The sequence below is a fragment of the Monodon monoceros genome, unplaced genomic scaffold (assembly GCF_005190385.1).
Source record: "Monodon monoceros isolate NGI ecotype Baffin Bay Population unplaced genomic scaffold, NGI_Narwhal_1 Super_Scaffold_13, whole genome shotgun sequence".
Classification (NCBI taxonomy): domain Eukaryota; kingdom Metazoa; phylum Chordata; class Mammalia; order Artiodactyla; family Monodontidae; genus Monodon; species Monodon monoceros.
This window is the reverse complement of record NW_021703769.1, coordinates 41,438,343-41,459,879: the sequence shown is the minus strand read 5'-3', so window position 1 is coordinate 41,459,879 and position 21,537 is coordinate 41,438,343. Positions and strand designations below refer to the sequence as shown.

The 21,537-nt window shown below is 39.1% G+C and overlaps 1 protein-coding gene across 5 annotated transcripts in view; it reads right to left on the bottom strand.

Moving 5' to 3' along the window:
* MACROD2 (mono-ADP ribosylhydrolase 2) overlaps positions 1-21,537 on the bottom strand; it is a 1,974,865-nt gene that overhangs the window by 176,188 nt on the left and 1,777,140 nt on the right. For all 5 annotated transcript variants that reach the window (XM_029221509.1, XM_029221512.1, XM_029221511.1 and 2 more), the window contains exon 9: positions 15,805-15,886. In XM_029221509.1, the coding sequence (XP_029077342.1) occupies positions 15,805-15,886 (82 nt within the window). The remainder of the gene's footprint in view (positions 1-15,804; positions 15,887-21,537) is intronic.

Below are 21,537 nucleotides of genomic sequence, written 5' to 3'. Positions count from 1 at the left end.
TCTATGAAGAATCTTGATTAGTATACCAGGTTGAAGCATTTTAAATTCATCCTGAGAACTAAGCAACTTTAAGCAGAGGAATGACATACCATCTTTCGAGCGATAACATGTTTTCATGAGAGAAATTTACTAAAAATAAATGCCTTAATATTTTGGTATTTGTGTTAAAATCAAGCAAGAGTACTTTGGCCCACAAAGTACCTAAAGTGCCATTACTTATTAATGAAACCCACTTTAGTTCAACATTATTCTATATAATGTGCTCACCTGAGCCATATTTATGCAACACATTTCTAGCAAGAATTTTTTTCGAACAAAAGCAGGGACCAAAAGACAATGTATAAAAGAAGATGATAGCCTATGGAAATGGGGAGTCATGCCACTCAAAATTGGGAAGCAGTTAAGAGATGGATGGAGCATGGGCAGAGAGCTGCCCTTTTTAACAGTTCTTCAAACATCATACTTCTTCATTAGAGGACAAAAATAAAAGGCTCTCATCCAGGGACTTCCCTGGTGGCACAGTGGTTAAGAATCTGCCTGCCAATGCAGGGGACATGGGTTTGAGCCCTGGTGCAGGAAGATCCCACATGAGCAGGAGCAACTAAGCCCATGCATCCCAACTACTTAGCCTGAGCTCTAGAGCCCGCGAGCCACAACTACTGAGCCTGCGAGCCACAACTACTAAAGCCCACGTGCCTAGAGCCCATGCTCCACAACAAGAGAAGCCACCACAATGAGAAGCCCACGCACCGCAAAGAAGAGAAGCCCCTGCTCCCTGCAACTAGAGAAAGCCTGCGTGCAGCAACGAAGACCCAACGCAGCCAAAAATAAATTTAAAAAAAAAAAAAAAAAAAAAAAAAAAGGTTCTCAGCCAGAGTGATACCATTTCAAAATAGAGAGCAATCTACCAGCTGTTGTTGTTCTGTGTGTTCAGAAATGCCAATTCTGGAAAATCCCCTTCCCTTCCTCAGCAGGGACCACCCAGAGACTAAGACTTCATTTCATCTTAAGGGGCCTCTTTGATGTCAGTTTCAGAATGGACACAATTTTTATTCAGTACATCATTCTCCGTCAGATTATCCTATTGAATTCTGCACAAAAATTACAAATATGACTAAAGTTCTTATTTTGGTCAAAAACAAGTTTGAAAAACAACTAGTTTCCCATGAATAACCAGTTTTCAGTAACACCTAGCTTTATGCACTTCGGAAACTCCTTCATAAGGAAGCATGTAACCTACTTTAACGTCAATCTACTTCATCTTTTATGGGAGACAGAGTTACTATGAAAGATTGTTGCCTTAAAGATATCTGTCTTCAGAGAAGCAGCTCATTTCTCAGTAACAAATAGTCCCACACTTGTTTGAAAAATAAAGTATACCATGTGTTTTGCAATGGCTTGGGACGCGCCTTACTCCTGTACTTGCCTAGAGTTCCCATCACTAATGCAGTCTTTGGGGGAAGTAAAAAGAATAAAAAACAAACAAACAGACTACAAAACCCCACACAACTTCAGCCTAAAGTGTGGTCTCTGGACCAGCAGTATGATTATCATCTGATAACTTGTTAGAAATGCAAACTCTTGGGTCCCACTAAAGATCTGTTGAATCAGAAATTCTGGGGGAGGGATCAAGCACTCTGTTTTAATCAGCCCTGCAGGTGATGCTCATGTAAGCCGATCTTAAAAAGTACTATTTGTGCGCTGGAGAGGAGAATCATTCAAAAACAGTAGCTGTCTCGTTTTATATCCAAGCTGAGATAACTTGGATGTCTAACCAATACTGATGCTGGGAAGGGATGCCCACACCACATGACTGTTGAGAGTAAGAAACAGTTATTCTCTTTATGAGATATATGTGCTTGAAGTCACACAGCTAGCACATAGCTGGAGGGCATGGTTATCATGGTGCATGGCCAGGACCCTTAGATTGGCTGAGGAACATGTACATGGATGGAGACTAGCTCTGGATTTAAAGAGGCCTGTGGGTTGCATGGAAAAAGGAGTGTGTTACAAAGGAAAAAGTTACCCTCATGGGCTATTAAGGCAGCCTCTCCACTTCCAAGGGGGGACAAAAAACTGACAGGTACTTGAAACAGATCATACAATATCCTCCTCAAAATTTCAGGGACACCCACACATATGGGCAAGTCTGTCAAGCAGGACAATTGAGATGATCTTCTTCTGGCTTTTATCTCATGTGCATCCAAGTCCTCTCTCTTAATGCTTGATTTTCATACCACAGGCTGCTTCTGCATCCCTTATCTTTTAAATAACTCATTATCCAGGGCCTCTAGGAGCAATTTGTATTTGCAGAGAAAAGAAATATTATTAGCAAAAATAAAGTGCTCCAAGCTTTTTAGGAGTTCCATGAAGTAAGGAAGATATGGGTATCCTCATGGCTTCTTGAAAAACCTGACAAAGCAGAAATTCCAAGCAAAGAATGACTGATAAAGAGGAATTCTTCAGAGTGAGCATCTTGCCATTACGTTGAAAACTAGGACCCTCTGGACCTAACAAATTGCTAACTCCATGTTATGCAACGTCACTGAGAGGGTCAGGAGAAAGTTTTTTAAAAAGCCAGAATTGTTTCTCCCCCCCCGCCCCACCCCAAGCTGGTGCTTTGTCTAGAGGAACACTCAAATCTCATTACTTTATAAATAAATGAATAAATAAAAGGCATTGCTTAGAAAACTGCATGGTTCTGCTGTTCTGGCTTGGCCAACTAGGTACATGATGGTACCAATTACTGAGATATGGGGTTCAGGAGAGGGAAGATGGGGTTGGGGGGGAGACTTTGGATTTAGTTTTAGATGTGTTGAGGAGGAGATGCTGAGGGACTCCTGGCTGGAGATGGCCCTGTGCAGTGAGGATACCAGAGAGGGCTGGCAGGAAGAGAACTGGAGGACAGAATGGTGAACCGGATAAAGGCTGCCCAGGCAAGTAAGACAAAGGTTGCAAAAGGTCATGTGGAGTCATGTGATCGAATATGCACTGGTTTCAATAACCACACTTCACCCATTGAAGAGGTTCTGATAACCTCCACAAGGACAGTGGCGGTAGCAGGATAGAGAGAATTGCATGATTGCTGTGGACTACAGAGTGAATAGCAAGTGAAGGAGACTGACAACTTTTCAAAGACCCATGCCGAGGGCTTCCATGGTGGCACAGTGGTTGAGAGTCTGCCTGCCAATGCAGGGGACACGGGTTCGAGCCCTGGTCGGGGAAGATCCCACATGCCGCAGAGTGACTAGGCCCATGAGCCACAACTGCTGACCCTGCGCGTCTGGAGCTTGTGCTCCGCAACAAGAGAGGCCGCGATAGTGAGAGGCCCATGCACCGTGATGAAGAGTGGCCCCCACTTGCTGCAACTAGAGAAAGCCCTCACACAGAAACGAAGACCCAGCACAGCCAAAACATAAATAAATTAATTATTAAAAAAAAAAAAAGACGCATGCTGAGATCCCACTCCTGGGCATATATCCGGACAAAATTATAATTTGAAAAGATACATGCATCTCAATGATCACAGCAGCACTATTTACAATAGCCAAGACATGGAAACAACCTGAATGTCCATCAGCAGATGAATGGATAAAGATGTGGTACATGTAGACAATGGAATACTACTCAGCCATAAAAAAGAATGAAAATAATACCATTTGTAGCAACATAGATGGTTTTAGAGATTATCATACTAAGTGAAGTAAGCCAGACAGAGAAAGACAATTACCATATGATATCAGTTATATGTGGATTCTGACATATGACACAAATGAACTTATCTATGAAACAGAAACAGACTCACAGGCATAGAGAACAGACTTGTGGTTGCCAAAAGGGAGGGGTGTCGGGGAGGGATGGATTGGGAATTTGGGATTAGCAGATGCAAACTAGTATATATAGGATGGATAAACAACAAGGTCCTACTGTACAGCACAGGGAACTACATTCAACATCCTATAATAAACTATAATGGAAAAGAATATGAAAAAGAATGTATATATGTATAACTGAATCACTTTGCTGTACAGCAGAAATTAACACAACATTGTAAATCTACACGTCAATAAAATAAATTTAGAAAAACGCTAGGGCTTCCCTGGTGGCGCAGTGGTTGAGAATCTGCCTGCTAATGCAGGGGACGCGGGTTCGAGCCCTGGTCTGGGAAGATCCCACATGCCACAGAGCAACTAGGCCCGTGAGCCATGGCCACTGAGCCTGCGCGTCTGGAGCCTGTTCTCTGCAACAAGAGAGGCCACGACAGTGAGAGGCCCGCGCACCGCGATGAAGAGTGGCCCCTGCTTGCCACAACTAGAGAAAGCCCTTGCACAGAAACAAAGACCCAACACAGCCAAAAATAAAAATTAATTAAAAGAAGGCTCAACATTTAAAAAAAAAACAAAAAACCCCTCTATTGTTTATCTTTATTCTTATTTCTGTGACTTATTAGGAATTATTTCATTCATACACTATTCCTTGAAAGTTATTACTTTTTCCTGCATTTGCCTCAATGTTTTCAACTACAGAACAGAAACCAGTCTACCCAGGATGTTCCAAGGGTCTTTCAAAAGCACCTTGTAGGGGGTTTTGTAAAGATGCCTATAGCATCCTCCCTTCTCCCAGCAGCATTTTGTCTTATCTTTTAAAAAATTTATTTATTTATTTATTTTTGGCTGCATTGGGTCTTTGTCATTGCGTGCGGGCTTTCTCTAGTTGTGGCGAGCAGGGGCTCCTCTTTGTGGTGGTGCACGGTCTTCTCATTGTGGTGGCTTCTCTTGTTGCAGAGCATGGGCTCTGGGCGTGTGGGTTTCAGTAGTTGTGGCTCACGGGCTCTAGAGTGCAGGCTCAGTAGTTGTGGTGCACAAACTTAGTGGCTCTGTGGCATGTGGGATCCTCCCGGACCAGGGATCGAATCCATGTCCCCTGCATTGGCAGGTAGATTCTTAATCACTGGAGCCACCAGGGAAGTTCCTTGTCTTATCTTTTATCAGAACTTCCTAATGAGATCAAACTCCGCTTAGTCAAGGCTTGTGTTCCCAGGTCTTTATTTGTTCTGCTGTTTATCAGCGTTTGCTACACACTGCACATTCCCCCGGTTTGAAGAGACAGATTGCTTTCTGTCTATGCCTGCTGCTTGTTCCTGCATTCAGGCTGCTTGGTTACAGCAACACTTCACTGGATTTTCATTGAAGGCAAAATGTGTTTGTAGCTTTTGAGGCCCATCAAGTGGAAATACTTAGCACCCATTTCCTAAGAAGGCAATCAACTCATTTATGTCACATTACAGGAAGCATGTCTTGTATAATTCTAACCATCGATGCAATTCAGACATTAAAAGTGTACAAATGAGCACAAAAGTGCCAAGTCCCCATAAATATTCATAATTAAAGAAAATTTTGAATTCTTTCATTCTGTAGATTTTTCTATACACTGAGTATGCCATTTTTTTAAAAATGTAAAATTCAGACTGGGTCAACAGCTTTGCTTGTGTTTTTTTCCTTTATTCAAAGACAACTGATAGATTAGTTTACTGGTGCTGCTATAAAAAATTTCTACAACACTTAGTGCCTTAAAACAACACACATTTCTTATGTTACAGTTCTGTGGGTCAGAAGTCTGACGTGGATCTAACTGGGCTAAATCGAGACATCAGCAGGGCTGCATTCCTTTCTGGAGGCTCTGGGGGAGAATCTGTTTCTTCAGCTTTCTAGCTGCTAGAGGCCACCCACCTTCCTTTTAGCTGTGGCCCCCTTTTCCACAGTCAAAGCCAGCAACGCTGCCTCTCTCTGAACATCCTTCCAGTCATGTCTCCCTCTAGCTCTCTGCATTCTGCTTCCCTCTCCCAGTTTTTACAGATGCTTGTGATTATATTGGCTCACTCAGATAATCCAGGATAACATCCCTATTTTAATATCAGCTAATCCGCGCTTTAATTCCTTCTGCAATCTTATTTCCCCCTTTGCAATGTAACCTAACATATTCACAAATTCTGGGGATGAAGGCATCTTTGCGGGGTGGGGCGTGGTTAAGGCATCTTTCCTCCTACCACATCCAGTAAATCAGGAAGCAGATTGCTTTGCAAAAAAAATTTCTGAGGAGTGGAACTAAGAACATTTCCATTTAGAAGTAATGTCCTATGGGATCAAGTACATAGGATTAAAATCAAGGTCTTTTGTGAGTTTTTAGTTTTCAGCTTCATTCTCTTGTATAAAAAGGTTTCTTCTTTGCTTTCTTTTCTTTTTTCAACCTTCATTCTTTCTTCCTTTCATCTCCCCCTCTTCCCTTCTTTCTACTCGCCCCCCTTTTATTTTACATTTTCTTTCATCTTTCTTTGGTCTTTACTTCTACCTTTCCTCATGGTTTTGGTTATAAAAGAATAATATCTAACATCACGAAGACAGATGACAATCTGGGGAACTATTTGCAACATACATTTGAAAAGATTAATAGTTTTGATATACAAATAGTTCTTACAAATCAATAAGGTAAATATGAAATAGTCAATAAAAATGTGCAAAAGATATGATTAGCAATTTCACGTAAGACATTTAGAGAGATAACAAACAACTGAATAAAGGGGATTAGCTATACTAGTAATAAAAGAAATGCACTTTGTTACCCACTAATTAGCTTATTTCATGTATAAAAGCGATAACATGAGAATATACACCATTGGGAAGACGGGGGAAAAGTAAACTCTTACACACTGTTCATGAGAATGTAAACTCAGTACAATGGACTGTTTGTGTTCTCCCCAAATTCATATGTTGAAATCCCAACCCCCAGTGAGATGGCATTAGGAGATAAGACTTCGGGAGGTAATTAGGGAGATAATCCCATTCATGAGGGTGGAGCTCTCATGAATGGGATTAGTGCCCTCATAACAGGGACCTCAAAGAGCTGTCTTTCCACCATGGGAGGATACAATGAGAAAACGGCCACCTGCAACTCAGAGATGGATCCTCACCAGAACCCAACCATGCTCGCACCATGATCTCACAATTCCAGACTCCAGAACTGTGAGAGAGAAAAACGTCTCTTGTTTATGAGCCTCCTGCTTATGGTTTTCTGTTATATTAGCCCGAAAGGACTAAGATACCCAGGTTGTTCAACATGAGGTGTCATTGTTCATATTTTTGACCCTGGGAATGTTGTCCCCTGAGTACATGACACTCACCCATAGGGCTGCAACACAATGGCTGATTTGACAGAAGCATCTTGATTTTGTATGCATTTTGAAAAAGTAATGCCCCTTCTAGAAAAGTATTCTAAAAAAATTGTTGATGTGTGCCAATGTTTACCTATAAAGATGTTTTTCTATAAGTGTTATTCATCAACAGGTAGAGAATAATTTGCATTGATAATTTCACAGTTCAACAGTATGGCTTGGGGTAAACATTGGGTCCCTTAAGATTACGTTATGGAAGAATATATAATGACATGAAAAAATGTTCACAATTTGTGGTATGTGACACACTGCAAGTTATAAGACTGCATTTCTGGTTGTTTTCCTTTTTCATTTGAAAAGATCTGAAGGATAAACAACAAAATCTGATTCATCTCTGAACTGTGGGATAAAAGGTGGTTTGTAATTTTTTCTTTCGGGTTCTCTATTTTTACTACAAATCTGTACTAGTATTGTAATAAAAAGTTATATATATATTTTTAAGAAGTTATATATATATATTTTAAAAGATGGTCACAATCATTGAAATACCTCCTTTTAAAATTATAATAAGAAATAAACACACATATTTTAAAATGTATGATCCTTGGTCTAGACACCTCTCTGAATATTCATTTACATTGTTATTCATTCTATTTGGAAATATCCTATTATTGTGTGTGCACAGGACAAAACTGAAGCATGGACAGATTGAACAACAGGCACAAAGTCACACGGTTCTAAGGTGGTTGTCACAGGAAGAGAAACTGTCTCCTGTGATAACAAACCCAGTGGTTTTTCCCCAATAAACAGATGGTTTTGACTATGTACCAAGCTCTTCACTAGTCATTAGTTTTTTCAGATCTTCACCACCCCTGTCACCAGTGCCTTCAAGCTTGGCCTTCTGACCATTGTGCTGAAACAGCAAGAGTGAAGAAAACCTTGGCAGATCATGGCATCCTGTGCTTCATTAATGCTCTTGGAAAACTGATGACTGGGGAGCAGGTAAGAAGAGGAAGGAAATGTGGATATTCCCTGTGGCTGGAGGCACAGTCGCCTGTCAGAAACTCCAGCACTATTACAACAAACTGATAATGTATGACTTTTTTTAGCAGAAAGTCGAGCTTCAAACAATTGTCCACATTTTTGGGGATTGCAATGGGAAGAAACGTTGCGTAGTAGAAAGGACTTGAGGTCAGAAATACCCAGTTATGTGACTCTGGGCAGCTGACTGAGCTTTCTTCAGCCTCTGTTCACTCTACCGTCCCAAGAAAAGCAGATGGTAAGCCTATGTCGTTCGGTTAGTATTGGAAGGCCAGTCTCTTGGCGAGGAATGAATTAATCCCTCTTAAATACAGGATCTATCACGTTACTCTTGTGCCCAGCTGCTTATTACATGGTGATGAGTGTCAACATTTCCGAGTCAAGGATTCACACATCGAATATAACCATCTTACTTACTTCCCAGATTCTCCCATCTGAACGGCCCTTCTTCCTCTGTGTCACTTACACAACATTTGGCATCACTCCTCTGCTCCTGCTCATCCTTTAAAGCCCAATGCAGTGCCACATTCATCATGAAACTTAGCTTAACCACCCTGGCCCTCATGTGTATTTGCCTCAGAAATGCTGGTATTATGACTATTTCAGTGCTGTACTGGATTATTTGCTGATGTTGTCTTCCAGCTGTTCTGTACAATACTTGCCACTTCGGGCATCTTATAAGAACTGTATTTTCAATGCAGCCATGATCAAAGCCTTGGACACACAGGAAGCATGTAATACTGATGGTGGATGAGAAGAACTTATAAAATGAGTGAGAAGGGGGATGAAGAAGGGGTAGAGTGAATAGAGTCATCCCTCAGTATCTGAAGGAGATTGGTTCCAGGTATCTTACGCAGATACCAAAACCCAGGGATGCTCAAGTCCTTTGTACAAAATGGTGTATTATTTGCATATAACCTATGCTTGTCCTCCCATATATTTTAAATCATTCCTAGATTACTGATAATACCTAATACAGTGTAAATGCTATGTAAACGCTTAGTACACAGTGAATTCAAGTTTTGCTTTTAGGGACTTTCTAAAAAAAGTTTTTTTTTTTAATATTTTCAATCCATGGTTGGTTGACTCTACAGATATGGAATCTGTGAATGTGAAAGGCTAACCGTACCTTTCTCTTTTTAGCTTTGGAAGAACAGATTCAGGTAAAAATTTTAAAAAGTCGTGTCCGTTTGTCAGAGGATATAATTTTAGAAAAATATTCTTGGAGAAATAGTCTTTCCTTATGATTAAAGTGAAAAATACATGGAGAGAAGTGCTGTCCCCTCATCTAGATCTGGTAACAATACTTATGATATCTGAAAAAAAAAAAGACTTTTTACTTGAGGCTTCAGTTAAATAGCGTTTCAGCTTAAGGTCATAGTAGCTTTTCACTCACTTTAATAAACATCCAGCACATATTTTGAAATTTTTCAGATTATGGAAGTAAAATAGAATATCAGAAATGGTCTGTGTTCTCTCCAAATTTACCTTTTCATTGGTGAGACAAGACAGAGGTTAAAAAAGAAATCGTAATATAAAAATCCAGTGGAGTTACCTTGCAAGAGTGTATACAATTTAGACAGAAATAAATGATAGAAACACATGGCCAGGAAAATTAATGAAAGATGTATTTGTGTCAATACAAGTTAATTCATATTTGGAAGACTTTAAGGAGGCCAAAATAACTGGAATCTGATTGAGAAGATTCTTGATTTGTTTTGTTTAGAGAATGATAGGCATGTGTTAAAAGATATGACAACTCTCATCAAAGGATATGACGATTCTCATCGAAGTCTATATTTGGGATTTTCTTTATGGTATTTTATGTCTAAGTAGGAAAAAAGCATGAAACAAAATATGTCTGCATACTCAAAATAAATTAATAACATATCCGTCAATATTTGAATAAAGCCTATGCAGTTTAGCCAGCCATTGTGATCTGTTTAAATATTTAAGAGGTTGCCAAGGCAGAACTCTCAAACTTGACTTATGCTTTGACTTTTTCATTCAAATGATTTTGTGTTATGTCCAACAAAGAATATCCATATTTAAGGCCAAAAATCGTCTCCAATAAAGTTTATAATTTATAAACTTATTTATTATTCCTATATATATTAATTTTACCTACTACTAATTTAACACTTATCATACATGTATTTCTATATGTATGTACCATTTCTCAAGCTCATTTTTAAGGCACTAGATATTTTTGCAACTTTATAAAGTTTATCATTTTATAATGTACTTGAGAAATGCCCCCCAAATATTAGTGGGTCAAATGGCTCACTATTTTGCTGTCTATCAAGAAAACAGGGGAAAATTCAGCCTTTTTTCTTTTTTTTTTTTTTGCAGTACACGGGCCTCTCACTGCTGTGGCCTCTCCCGTTGCGGAGCAGCAGGCTCCAGACGCGCAGGCTCAGCGGCCGTGGCTCACGGGCACAGCCGCTCCCCGGCATGTGGGATCTTCCCGAACTGGGGCACAAACCCGTGTCCCCTGCATCGGCAAGCGGACTCTCAACCACTGCGCCACCAGGGAAGCCCCAGCCTTTTTCCTATTAGATTTTCTCAAATAGTTTTTGAGTCACAGTCATAAAAACAAATGAAATTATCTGTCTAAAGCAAATCTTCCTCTTAGAGACAAGTGGTAGGTGTAGGAGGAACACATCTCCACCCTGGAAGCATTTTCCTATTTTATCAGTTTTCTCAGCTAGCTACTATTTGAAAGATATATTTTAATTATATTTAACTCTGCATAAGTCAAAATGAGTATTGTGCATAAACTATATAAATTTCCTAACTGGAAAAAAAACTGGGCAAATCTAATTGCTTTCAGGGTCAAAAATAAACAGAATATGGGTAAATTTTTTGGTCATAGCTGTTTTCATTGTGAATGAATCAGTTGAGCTTGGATACTGGTACAGAATGGAAGATTTCTAATATCAAATATATTTGTCAGTTCACAAGGTAATTTCATCAACAAATGGTCACTAACTCAATGGTCAGTGATAAAGGTGAAAACTTTTAGCCAGAGACGTAATAAGCCTTGCTTGAGGTATGTAGAGAGAAAAATTGGTGAATTTGTTCTTCCTTGTTCTGTATATTAGCCTTCACCTCCACACTTATTCATTAGGTGTATAAAACCTACATAACACTTAATCACAGTTTCTGAGACTATTACATTGGATTTCCTGGTGTAGATGACTGATACCAGGAGTGAGCTGGGGCTGGGAGAACCAGGCAGTGGGGCGAGGGTAACATAGAAATCTGTGAGTCCAGAGTAAATAGGGAGAGGGACGTCTAGACTAAGAGAGGGTCATGAATCTAGGAAGTCAGAGGTCGGGCTGAGGGCACAGGTTCCACTTCCAGCTAGACAGATAAGCTTGGGTAAGACATCAGCAGGCAGAAATAAACCCAATCCAAAGGCAAAGTCTGCCTTGGTGGCCTGAATGTTAAGAGACAGACGGTTACAGTAGCACAGTTTCTCCACTTCCGCACTATTAACATCTGTGGTCGGAGAATTCTTTGCTGGGTGAGGCTGTCTTGTGCATCATAGGATGTTTAGCCCCATCCCTGGCATCTACCCACTAGTTGCCAGTAGCTCCTCCCTTCCTCCAGTTGTGAGAAACAAAAATGTCTGAAAATGTTCTCCGAGGAGCAAAATCACCTCTAGTTGGGAACCCCTACAGTAAACAAATGTGACTTTCCCTCAAGTCAGGGAGGATGTGGGTTTGACCATGACATCCTTCAAGTTTCCAGCGCCAGGATTCTTTGATATAATCTCAAAGCTGTGAATCTGACATTGTTATTACGAGGAAAATTAACATTCCTAAATTCTGTTAGGACTTAAGACTCCAATGAAAAAAAAGACTTTCATATTCAAGATCAGAAATTGTGTTTTTATGTTTTGTTTTCTACATTCAGTGAAAACTACACATGATAAATCCTACACACTGAAAAATCCAAACCTTTTATGTAAAGAACAAAAAGATTTCTGACTAGAATCATATAAACATTGTTTGCTGTACTCTATGAAACGACACACTGTAAATATAAATGATTTGCAACCAAAGTGTATGGTAATTTCATAAAGCTGCCACACCAGACTTCCAAATAATACCCCCGGAAGTAAAAAGTCCTATGTGTTCCACCCACAGAAAGATATAAAACAGCTGAAAAAAAAAGCATTGCTGGTTTCTTTCCTCTGAGGTTCCTATTGCATTTCCATCATGGGCCCTATTGCAGGCTAAGTGTGCCCCCCAAAATTCATATGTTGAAGTCCTAACCCTCTGTCCGTCAGAATGTGTCTATTTGGAGATAGGGTTTTAAAGAGGTAATGAAGTTAAAATGAGTTCACTGGGGTGAACCCTGATTCAGTACGACTGGTGTCCTTGGAAGAAGAGGAGATGAAGACAAAGAGACACACAGAGGGAAGACCACACGAAGACACAGGGCAAAGATGACCATCTAGAAGCCAAGGAGAAAGGCCTCAGAAGAAACCAACCCAGCTGACACCTTGATTCTGAACTTCTGGTCTCCAGAATTGTGAGAAAATAAATTTCATCCAATCTGTGGTACTTTGTTCTGGCAGCCCTGGTAAACTAATACAGGCATTTTCCACATTTTCCATCTTCTCCCATGGTCCTTTTTGCTTCCTGGTGCCACTTGCCTACAGATAATAGCACTGCACTACCTGGATGATTTGGATGGAATCTGATTTTGAAATCTATGATAAAGTACCAACTTGACTCATATTAGAAAATGTTTCATGCGGAAATATTCAGATATTAGAGGAACGAGAAGCATGGCAGATTAGAAAAGTGATAGGCATCAGATGAAATTAGGGAGACTTTCTCAACGCTCCAAATGCATCCCAGCCTTCTCCGAAGATGCTCTATCACTTGTGCAATGACAGATACCATCCTCAAGTTTAAAATACAGCTGTTATTTCCTAGCTGTATGTCTCACTTTTCTGAAGTGTGCATCATTTTCCATATCTAAAAAGGAGGGTTGATATGGTGCCACTTTCTTAGAGTTATCATGAAGATTAACTGATTTAGCCCATATATCTGATGGCTGACAGAAAGCAATCCATAAGTGTTAGCTATTATTCCTAACATTAATATTAGGTAGTAGTCATGCATGTGTTATATGTTTATTATGATCATTTCTAGACTAACTTTTATTGTTTCTTCTTCATTTTGTCTTGGAGTCTCAATTATGAAATTTAAAGACATGGGATTAAAGTACCCCCAAACACAGAGATTTGGTTTAATATAAAAATGACTTTTTTTTTTCTAAACTATGATCATTATTGCATTCGGAATGGTTAAGAAGACTAGTTAGAGAAACTCTGAAGTCACTCCAGGGGGAATATATGGCAAGTCAGAAAAATTATATTCTAATCAAAGATGGTATGGTTATGAATTAACCATAAATTCAAATTATGAACGGATAATGTATATCACCTATATTAGCAGTCACATATTCCATTAGAAGTCACTCTTACTTCATAGTGCATATTTAGAATTTACAAACGGCTGATGCCTCAGCATTGCAGAAATACTCAACAATATTGGAGGATTTTGACACTTAGTTTAAAAATGTACCTACTATTATAAATATGCAATGGAAAAAATTTCATGAGCATGGCATGATTCAAAGCACTGACGTGAAACTGGGGATGCTTTTATTATTATTTCACTCGCTTGAGTGCTAAGATGCATTTTGGATTTATTTAAAGTAGCAATTCTCAAACAATAATTTATTTGCGTAGTTATTTATCTGCATAGTTATTAATACATTCTAAACCACTAAAACTGTCCCATTTTTAAAAACTTGTAATATGATCTTTGGCTGTGCATCACTGGAAACACCTGCTGATGGATGGATTTGTTTTAATAGCAATGGGTCATACTTATACAATTATTTTTATCATACGTTAGAGTGAAAACAAGTTTTCATTTTAGGAGGCATAAAAATGAATATGATGTCATTATTTCCAAACATATCAGGGAATCCAAGATTTATAAAGTCTTATAAATCATGCTGTGACGCTGACAAGACATTTGCAAGTGCACACCATAGCAAGTTGCATTTTTTACATGAATGGACACTTTCTTTTAAGAATACTTAAAAATGCAGAAACGTAGGCACAATCTGCTCACTGTGATTATGTAGGAAATAGAGAGAGACGATGGAAGAAGGAGACTGAAACAGAAAGAAGCCATGAGACTATGGGGAGAAGAATTTATTAAAGTCATGTCAACAATTACTTATTAACCAGCTATTATGTGCTTTACACTCTGTAAAACACCAAGTTGCTTAAAAAATGAATAAAAGTGAAACAAGGAGGAGAAGGAGGAAAAAGAGAAAAAAGACCACAACCCTGGTCTTCTTTATCATATGGGAGTCTTCTGGATTTATGTTATGTTCCATTTGGGGGAGACTGTAAAATCCCAAATGGAATACACTTAGCAGATTCACCTTTCAATTATAAAATCAGGGAGGACTTCAGATCACCCAGGAGAACTTAGCCCATTTTGATCATTTGCACAGCGTTGAACAACTCCAGCAATTTTCTGTAGCTGTCCCGTAGCTCTATGTCCTACCCTGATCTGCAGGTGGGTGGGGCATCCTCTCTATGGGGTGGGGGGCTCCAATAGGCTGCTGAAGAAGGTGACTGGGCACCGGCACCCATCATCCACTCCTTTCTACCTGCCAGAGTCACTGGTTACATGAAAGACCACTTCAGAGGGACATGAAATTCTCAAAAAAAAAAAAAAAAAATCTCTCTGAAAGGCAGGCACCAACAATGCTCATGGTAGCTTGCAATTCCCTGGAAGCCATTCTTCATCACGGCTGAGGAAAGTGCTTAGGACACCAGGACTTAAACGGCACCGTAAAAATAACACGGTATTAAATAAGCTTCAGCCTTCACAGGCTGGAAGAGGAACAGTGGGGAGCAATATTCAAATGAACCAGGTTCAGCTGATCGCACATTCAGTTGAGGTAAATCAATTCACTCAAGGTTCTTTAAAAACCTGGAGGTTTCTCCTACTTTCTAAAAAGAAGTGTGAAATAAGATGAAAGACTTATAAGATGAAAAAAGGTTTTCAGATTGCCCTAGAAAGGACTTTCTCTTCATTGCAATTTGGGTGGAGAAAACTGGGGAGAAGAGGGATGGAACGCAAGAACAGCCTGAATTGTGACTACAAATATAAATGGGCTCCTTACAATTTCCAACGCGTTTAACACGGTGGGTACAGGCACAGGCCTGGACAACTTACAAGTGTGGGGAAGAAATCACAGGTCATGTAATTTAGGAAATGCCGTTTGGTCCAGCCCCTCACTCAAGAGATAAACTGACTTCCCCAAGACAACACAATGACCTGGTAAGAGGAAGAAGTCCAGAGCCTAGATTTCCCGTCACCTCCTTTAGATCTTAAAATCTAAGATACAAGTTGCCAGGTGTGACTGGTGGATGGAAATCATACTTGTAAGAACCTTTAAAAGGCAAAATAAAGCAGTAGAATTATTAAGTGATGCCCTGACTTTTTCAACCTCCAATTTCAAAGGAAACAAATTGCTTTACTCACCTGCAGGGAAAAACTCGCTCATTTTCTTTTTGTAGATTTTGAAGTCGACTTCTAGGAAGACACAGAAGATGATCCGATCCACCTAGAGGCAAACAATAGACACTTAAAGTGAAAGGAAATACGGCAAATGCCTTCCCAGAACATGGTGGTCTTGGAACAGAAAACAAACAGAAAACTTCCCACAGATTTTTGGTGCTACACTGCTAACTACATGACAGCACTGAGTGGAGTTGTGTGTGTGTGTGTGTGTGTGTGTGTGTGTGTGTGTGTGTGTGTGTGTGTGAGAGAGAGAGAGAGAGAGAGAGAGAGAGAGAGAGAGAGAGTGAGTGTGTTTGTGAATGCACTCTTTATGTAAATAAACCCATGGGCAATTTGGTGGAAAGATGTTATATAAATCAAATAAGAAATAATAAATGACAATAAGCTACTTTGCGGCAAGCTATAAAAAAGATCTGAGATTCCACCAGGATACCTAGACTTTATGTTCTATTAAACAGCCACACGAGAGGTGTACAGCAGAATGACAATAAAGCATGTCAGTAAACGGAGAGCTCTTTGTCCTACCCTTATTAGACAAATATATTTATCAAACCTGTTAGTATTTGAACATGGCCTAAAAAGCTTCACGCAGTGTAATTTGCATGCAGTCACTTGCTTTTAGCTTTACATACTTGGAAATGCAACAGAAATAAAATATAATTAGTTGACAGTACATGAGGTCAATGTAACTTTAATCTGGTAGGGTATTAGTGAGCAAGGAAGTGCCACTTCAAAAGTAAAATGTGTACACAGTCCCTTTTCTCTGTTTTGAGAGCTTCTGCATGTAAGGAGTTTCTTTGAGACATTCCGAGAGTAAGACGGTAAACAGAGAAGAGAGATGGGATACACATAATAGCTCACGGATATCTGATGTTAAATCGGTGACTCAATTTTGTGTCTTGAAAACAAACACCCCTTTAGTTCCTTTATTTTAACAATGTACAAAAAGTTAAAAATTACCCCATCCATCAGACTGCAACTGGCCATTGACTAGAACATCAGTAGGAAACGGAAGTGGGGTATGCTGGTGGCAGGACAGGAAAAAACCCAAATGGATGTCATCCACCCAACCCCTCAGCTCTCCCAGCCTGTAGGGGACAGAGTCATGTGAGCCAAGTCCCAAAGTTCCCAGGAGGAGAGAAGATCTGCAGGAGTGGGACGGGAGAGGATTAGGACACAGGAATCCCAGCTTCCCTGATGGAAGCTCGGAGATGTGGCTTCCTGATCCCTGCACAAGTCTAGACCCCCAGCCGGTAGACCACCTCCGGGCAGTCACTGGACTTCACCAAAAACCACGTAGCGCTACCCCAGTCACTGTCCCATAGGGTGGAGAGAGCACTTGACCTTCAGAAATGGAAGGACTGGGGTGCAAAGAACCCTATTTCCCTTTCCCTGTATTCATTTGAATTTCTGGTGTCCTGCCTTGTCTGCATGGCAGTAACGTTTGCTACAAATGTAAAAACTGTCACCATCAACTTACTCTCAGGTGATCTATAAATTTAACGGAATAAATGATTATCTGTGCAATGCTGAACGCTCGTCTCCACTATCCTTATGGTGTATTTATGCCCTGTGGCTAAAGATAAGAATCATAATGTCGAACAATAGAATCAAGTTACAAAAGGACATACTTGCTTTGATACCGTTATATTAATTTTTAAGCACAAAGATACAAGAGTGTAGGGATTCGTTCATAAGCACTAATGACCATAAACATACATAGGAATGTGACACATGAACTTCAAGATGATGATGATTTCTGATAAGGGAGGGAAGGTAAAATGATGGACAGGTAAGATTTTAAATGAATAGTTAATATTTTATTTATTGAGAAAGAAAAACAATTTAGAAAAAATATGGCAAATGGGTAACAACTATCAACTATGGGGGTGGGTACATGGATATCATATTATGTTCTACACTTTCTGTATATATGAAATACATCGTAATTAAAAGTCCTAACATTAAAAATAAGACTCTGTTACTACTCAGCCATAAAAAAAGAATGAAATAACGCAACTTGCAGCAACATGGATGGACATAGAATTATCATACTAAGTGAAGTCAGAAAGAGAAGAACAAATAGCATATGACATCACTATTATGTGGGATCTAAAATATGACACAGATGAACTTACCTACGAAACAGAAACTGATTCACAGACATAGAGATGAGACTTGTGGTTGCCAAGGGGGAGGTGGGTGGGGGAGGGATGGACTGGGAGTTTGGGATTAGCAGATGCAAACTAGTATGTAAAGAATGGATAAACAACAAGGTCCTACTGTATAGCACACGGAACTATATTCAATATCCTGTGATAAATCCTAATGGAAAAGACTATGATAAAGAATGTATATATATGTATAACTGAATCGCTTTGCTGTACAGCAGAAACTAAGACATTGTAAATCAACTACACTTCAATAAAATAAGTTAAAAAAATAATAAGATTCTGCGTTAGACATACTCTACTCTCCAGCTGCATTGAACTACTGATAATTTCCAAACACTATAATTATTCTCACTTCTGTGCCTGTGATGGTTGACTTTTTCTCCAGGCTTCAAATGATCATATTATTTATAAAGCCCCTAATTAAGATCAAAATCAAAACAAGAAAATTTGGTTCAAACCAGATCTAAGAAGAACAAGCTGAACAGTCTCATTTGTACTCATTTCTCCCTACTTTTACGGTCACTTAATATAAATTATGAGATTTATTTTTTAACATCTTCATTGGAGTATAATTGCTTTATAATGTTGTGTTAGTTTCTGCTGTATAACAAAGTGAATCAGCTATATGTACATACATATCCCCATTTCCCCTCCCTCTTGTGTCTCCCTCCCACCCTCCCTATCCCACCCTCTAGATGGTCACAAAGCATTGAGCTGATCTCCCTGTGCTATGCGGCTGCTTCCCACTAGCTATCTAGTTTACATTTGGTAGTGTATATATGTCAATGCCACTCTCTCACTTCATTCCAGCTCCCCGTGTCCTCAAGTCAATTCTCTACATGTGTGTCTTTATTCCTGTCCTGCCCCTAGGTTCTTCAAAACCTTTTTTTTTTTTTTCTTTAAGATTTCATACGTATGGGTTGGCATACAGTATTTGTTTTTCTCTTTCTAACTTACTTCACTCTGTATGACAGACTCTAGGTCCATCCACCTCACTACAAATAACTCAGTTTTGTTTCTTTTTATGGCTGAGTAATATTCCATTGTATATATGTACCACATCTTCTTTATACATTCATCTGTCAACGGACACTTAGGTTGCTTCCATATCCTGGCTATTGTAAACAGAGCTGCAATGAACATTGTGGTACATGACTCTTTTTGAATTATGGTTTTCTCAGGGTATATGCCCAGTAGTGGGAGTGCTGGGTCATATGGGAGTTCTATTTTTAGTTTTTAAGGAACCTCCATGCTGTTCTCCATAGTGGCTCTATCAATTTACATTCCCACCAACAGTGCAAGAGGGTTCCCTTTTCTCCACACCCTTTCCAGCATTTATTGTTTCTAGATTTTTTGATGATGGCCATTCTGACTGGTGTGAGATGATATCTCATTGTAGTTTTGATTTGCATTTCTCTAATGATTAATGATGTTGAGCATTCTTTCATGTGTTTGTTGGCAGTCTGTATATCTTCTCTGGAGAAATGTCTATTTAGGTCTTGTGCCCATTTTTGGATTGGGTTGTTTGTCTTTTTGATACTGAGCTGCATGAGCTGCTAGTAAATTTTGGAGATTAATCCTTTATCCATTGCTTCGTTTGCAAATATTTTCTCCCATTCTGAGGGCTGTCTTTTCGTCTTGTTTATGGTTTCCTTTGCTGTGCAAAAGCTTTGAAGTTTCATTACGTCCCATTTGTTTATTTTTGTTTTTATTTCCATTTCTCTAGGAGGTGGGTCAAAAAGGATCTTGCTGTGATGTATGTCATAAAGTGTTCTGCCTATGTTTTCCTCGCAGAGTTTTATAGTGTCCGGCCTTACATTTAGGTCTTTAATCCATTTTGAGCTTATTTTTGTGTATGGTGTTAGGGAGTGTTCTAATTTCATTCTTCTATATGTAGCTGTCCATGTTTCCCAGCACCACTTATTGAAGAGGCTGTCTTTTCTCCATTGTATATTCTTGCCTCCTTTATCAAAGATAAGGTGACCGTATGTGCATGGGTTTACCTCTGCGCTTTCTATCCTGTTCCATTGATCTATATTTCTGTTTTTGTGCCAGTATCATACTGTCTTGATTACTGTAGCTTTGTAGTATAGTCTGAAGTCAGGGAGCCTGATTCCTCCAGCTCTGTTTTGCTTTCTCAAGATTGTGTTGGCTATTTGGGGTCTTTTGTGCTTCTATACAATTGTGAAATTTTTTGTTCTAGTTCTGTGAAAAATGCCAGTGGTAGCTTGATAGGGATTGCATTGAATCTGTAGATTGCTTTGGGTAGTAGAGTCATTTGCATAATGTTGATTCTTCCAATCCAAGAACATAGTATATCTCTCCATCTGTTAGTATCATCTTTAATTACTTTCATCAGTGTCATAGTTTACTGCATACAGGTCTTTTGTCTCCTTAGGTAGGTTTATTCCTAGGTATTTTACTCTTTTTGTTGCAATGGTAAATGGGAGTGTTTCATTAATTTCTCATTCAGATTTTTCATCATTCATGTATAGGAATGCAAGAGATTTCTGTGCATTAATTTTGTATCCTCCTACTCTACCAGATTCAATGATTAGCTCTAGTAGTTTTATGGTAGCATCTTTAGGATTCTCTATATATAGTATCATGTCATCTGCAAGCAGTGACAGCTTTACTTCTTCTTTTCCTATTTGGATTCCTTTTATTTCTTTTTCTTCTCTGATTGCTGAGGCTAAAACTTCCAAAACTATGTTGAATAATAGTGGTGAGAGTGGGAAACCATGTCTTCTTCCTGATCTTAGTGGAAATGGTTTTAGTTTTACACCATTGAGAACGATGTTGGCTGTGGGTTTGTCATATATGGCCTTTATTAGGTTGAGGTAAGTTCCCTCCATGTCTACTTTCTGGATAGTTTTTTATCATAAATCGGTGTTGAATTTTGTCAAAAGCTTTCTCCGCATCTATTGAGATGATCATATGGTTTTTAATCCTTCAATTTCTTAATATGGTGTATCACATTGATTGATTTGCATATATTGAAGAATCCTTGCATTCCTGGGATAAACTCCACTTGATCTTGGTGTATGATCCTTTTAATGTGCTGTTGGATTCTGTTTGCCAGTATTTTGTTGAGGATTTTTGCATCTATGTTCATCAGTGATATTGGCCTGTAGTTTTCTTTCTTTGTGACATCTTTGTCTGATATTTTCTCAGTCCCTTTCTTTCTCTCTTTTTCTTCTGGAACCCCTATAATTCGAATGCTGGTACATTTAATGTTGTCCCAGATGTCTCTGAGACTCTCCTCAAATTTTTCATTCTTTATTTTGGTCTGCGGTAGTTATTTCCACTATTTTATTTTCCAGGTCACTTAATCCGTTCTTCTGCCTCAGTTATTCTATTGATTCCTTCTAGAGAATTTTTAATTTCATTTATTGTGTTGTTCATCATTGTTTGTTTGCTCTTTAGTTCTTCTGGGTCCTTGTTAAACATTTCTTGTATTTTCTCCATTCTATTTGCAAGATTTTGAATCACCTTTACTATCATTACTCTGAATTCATTT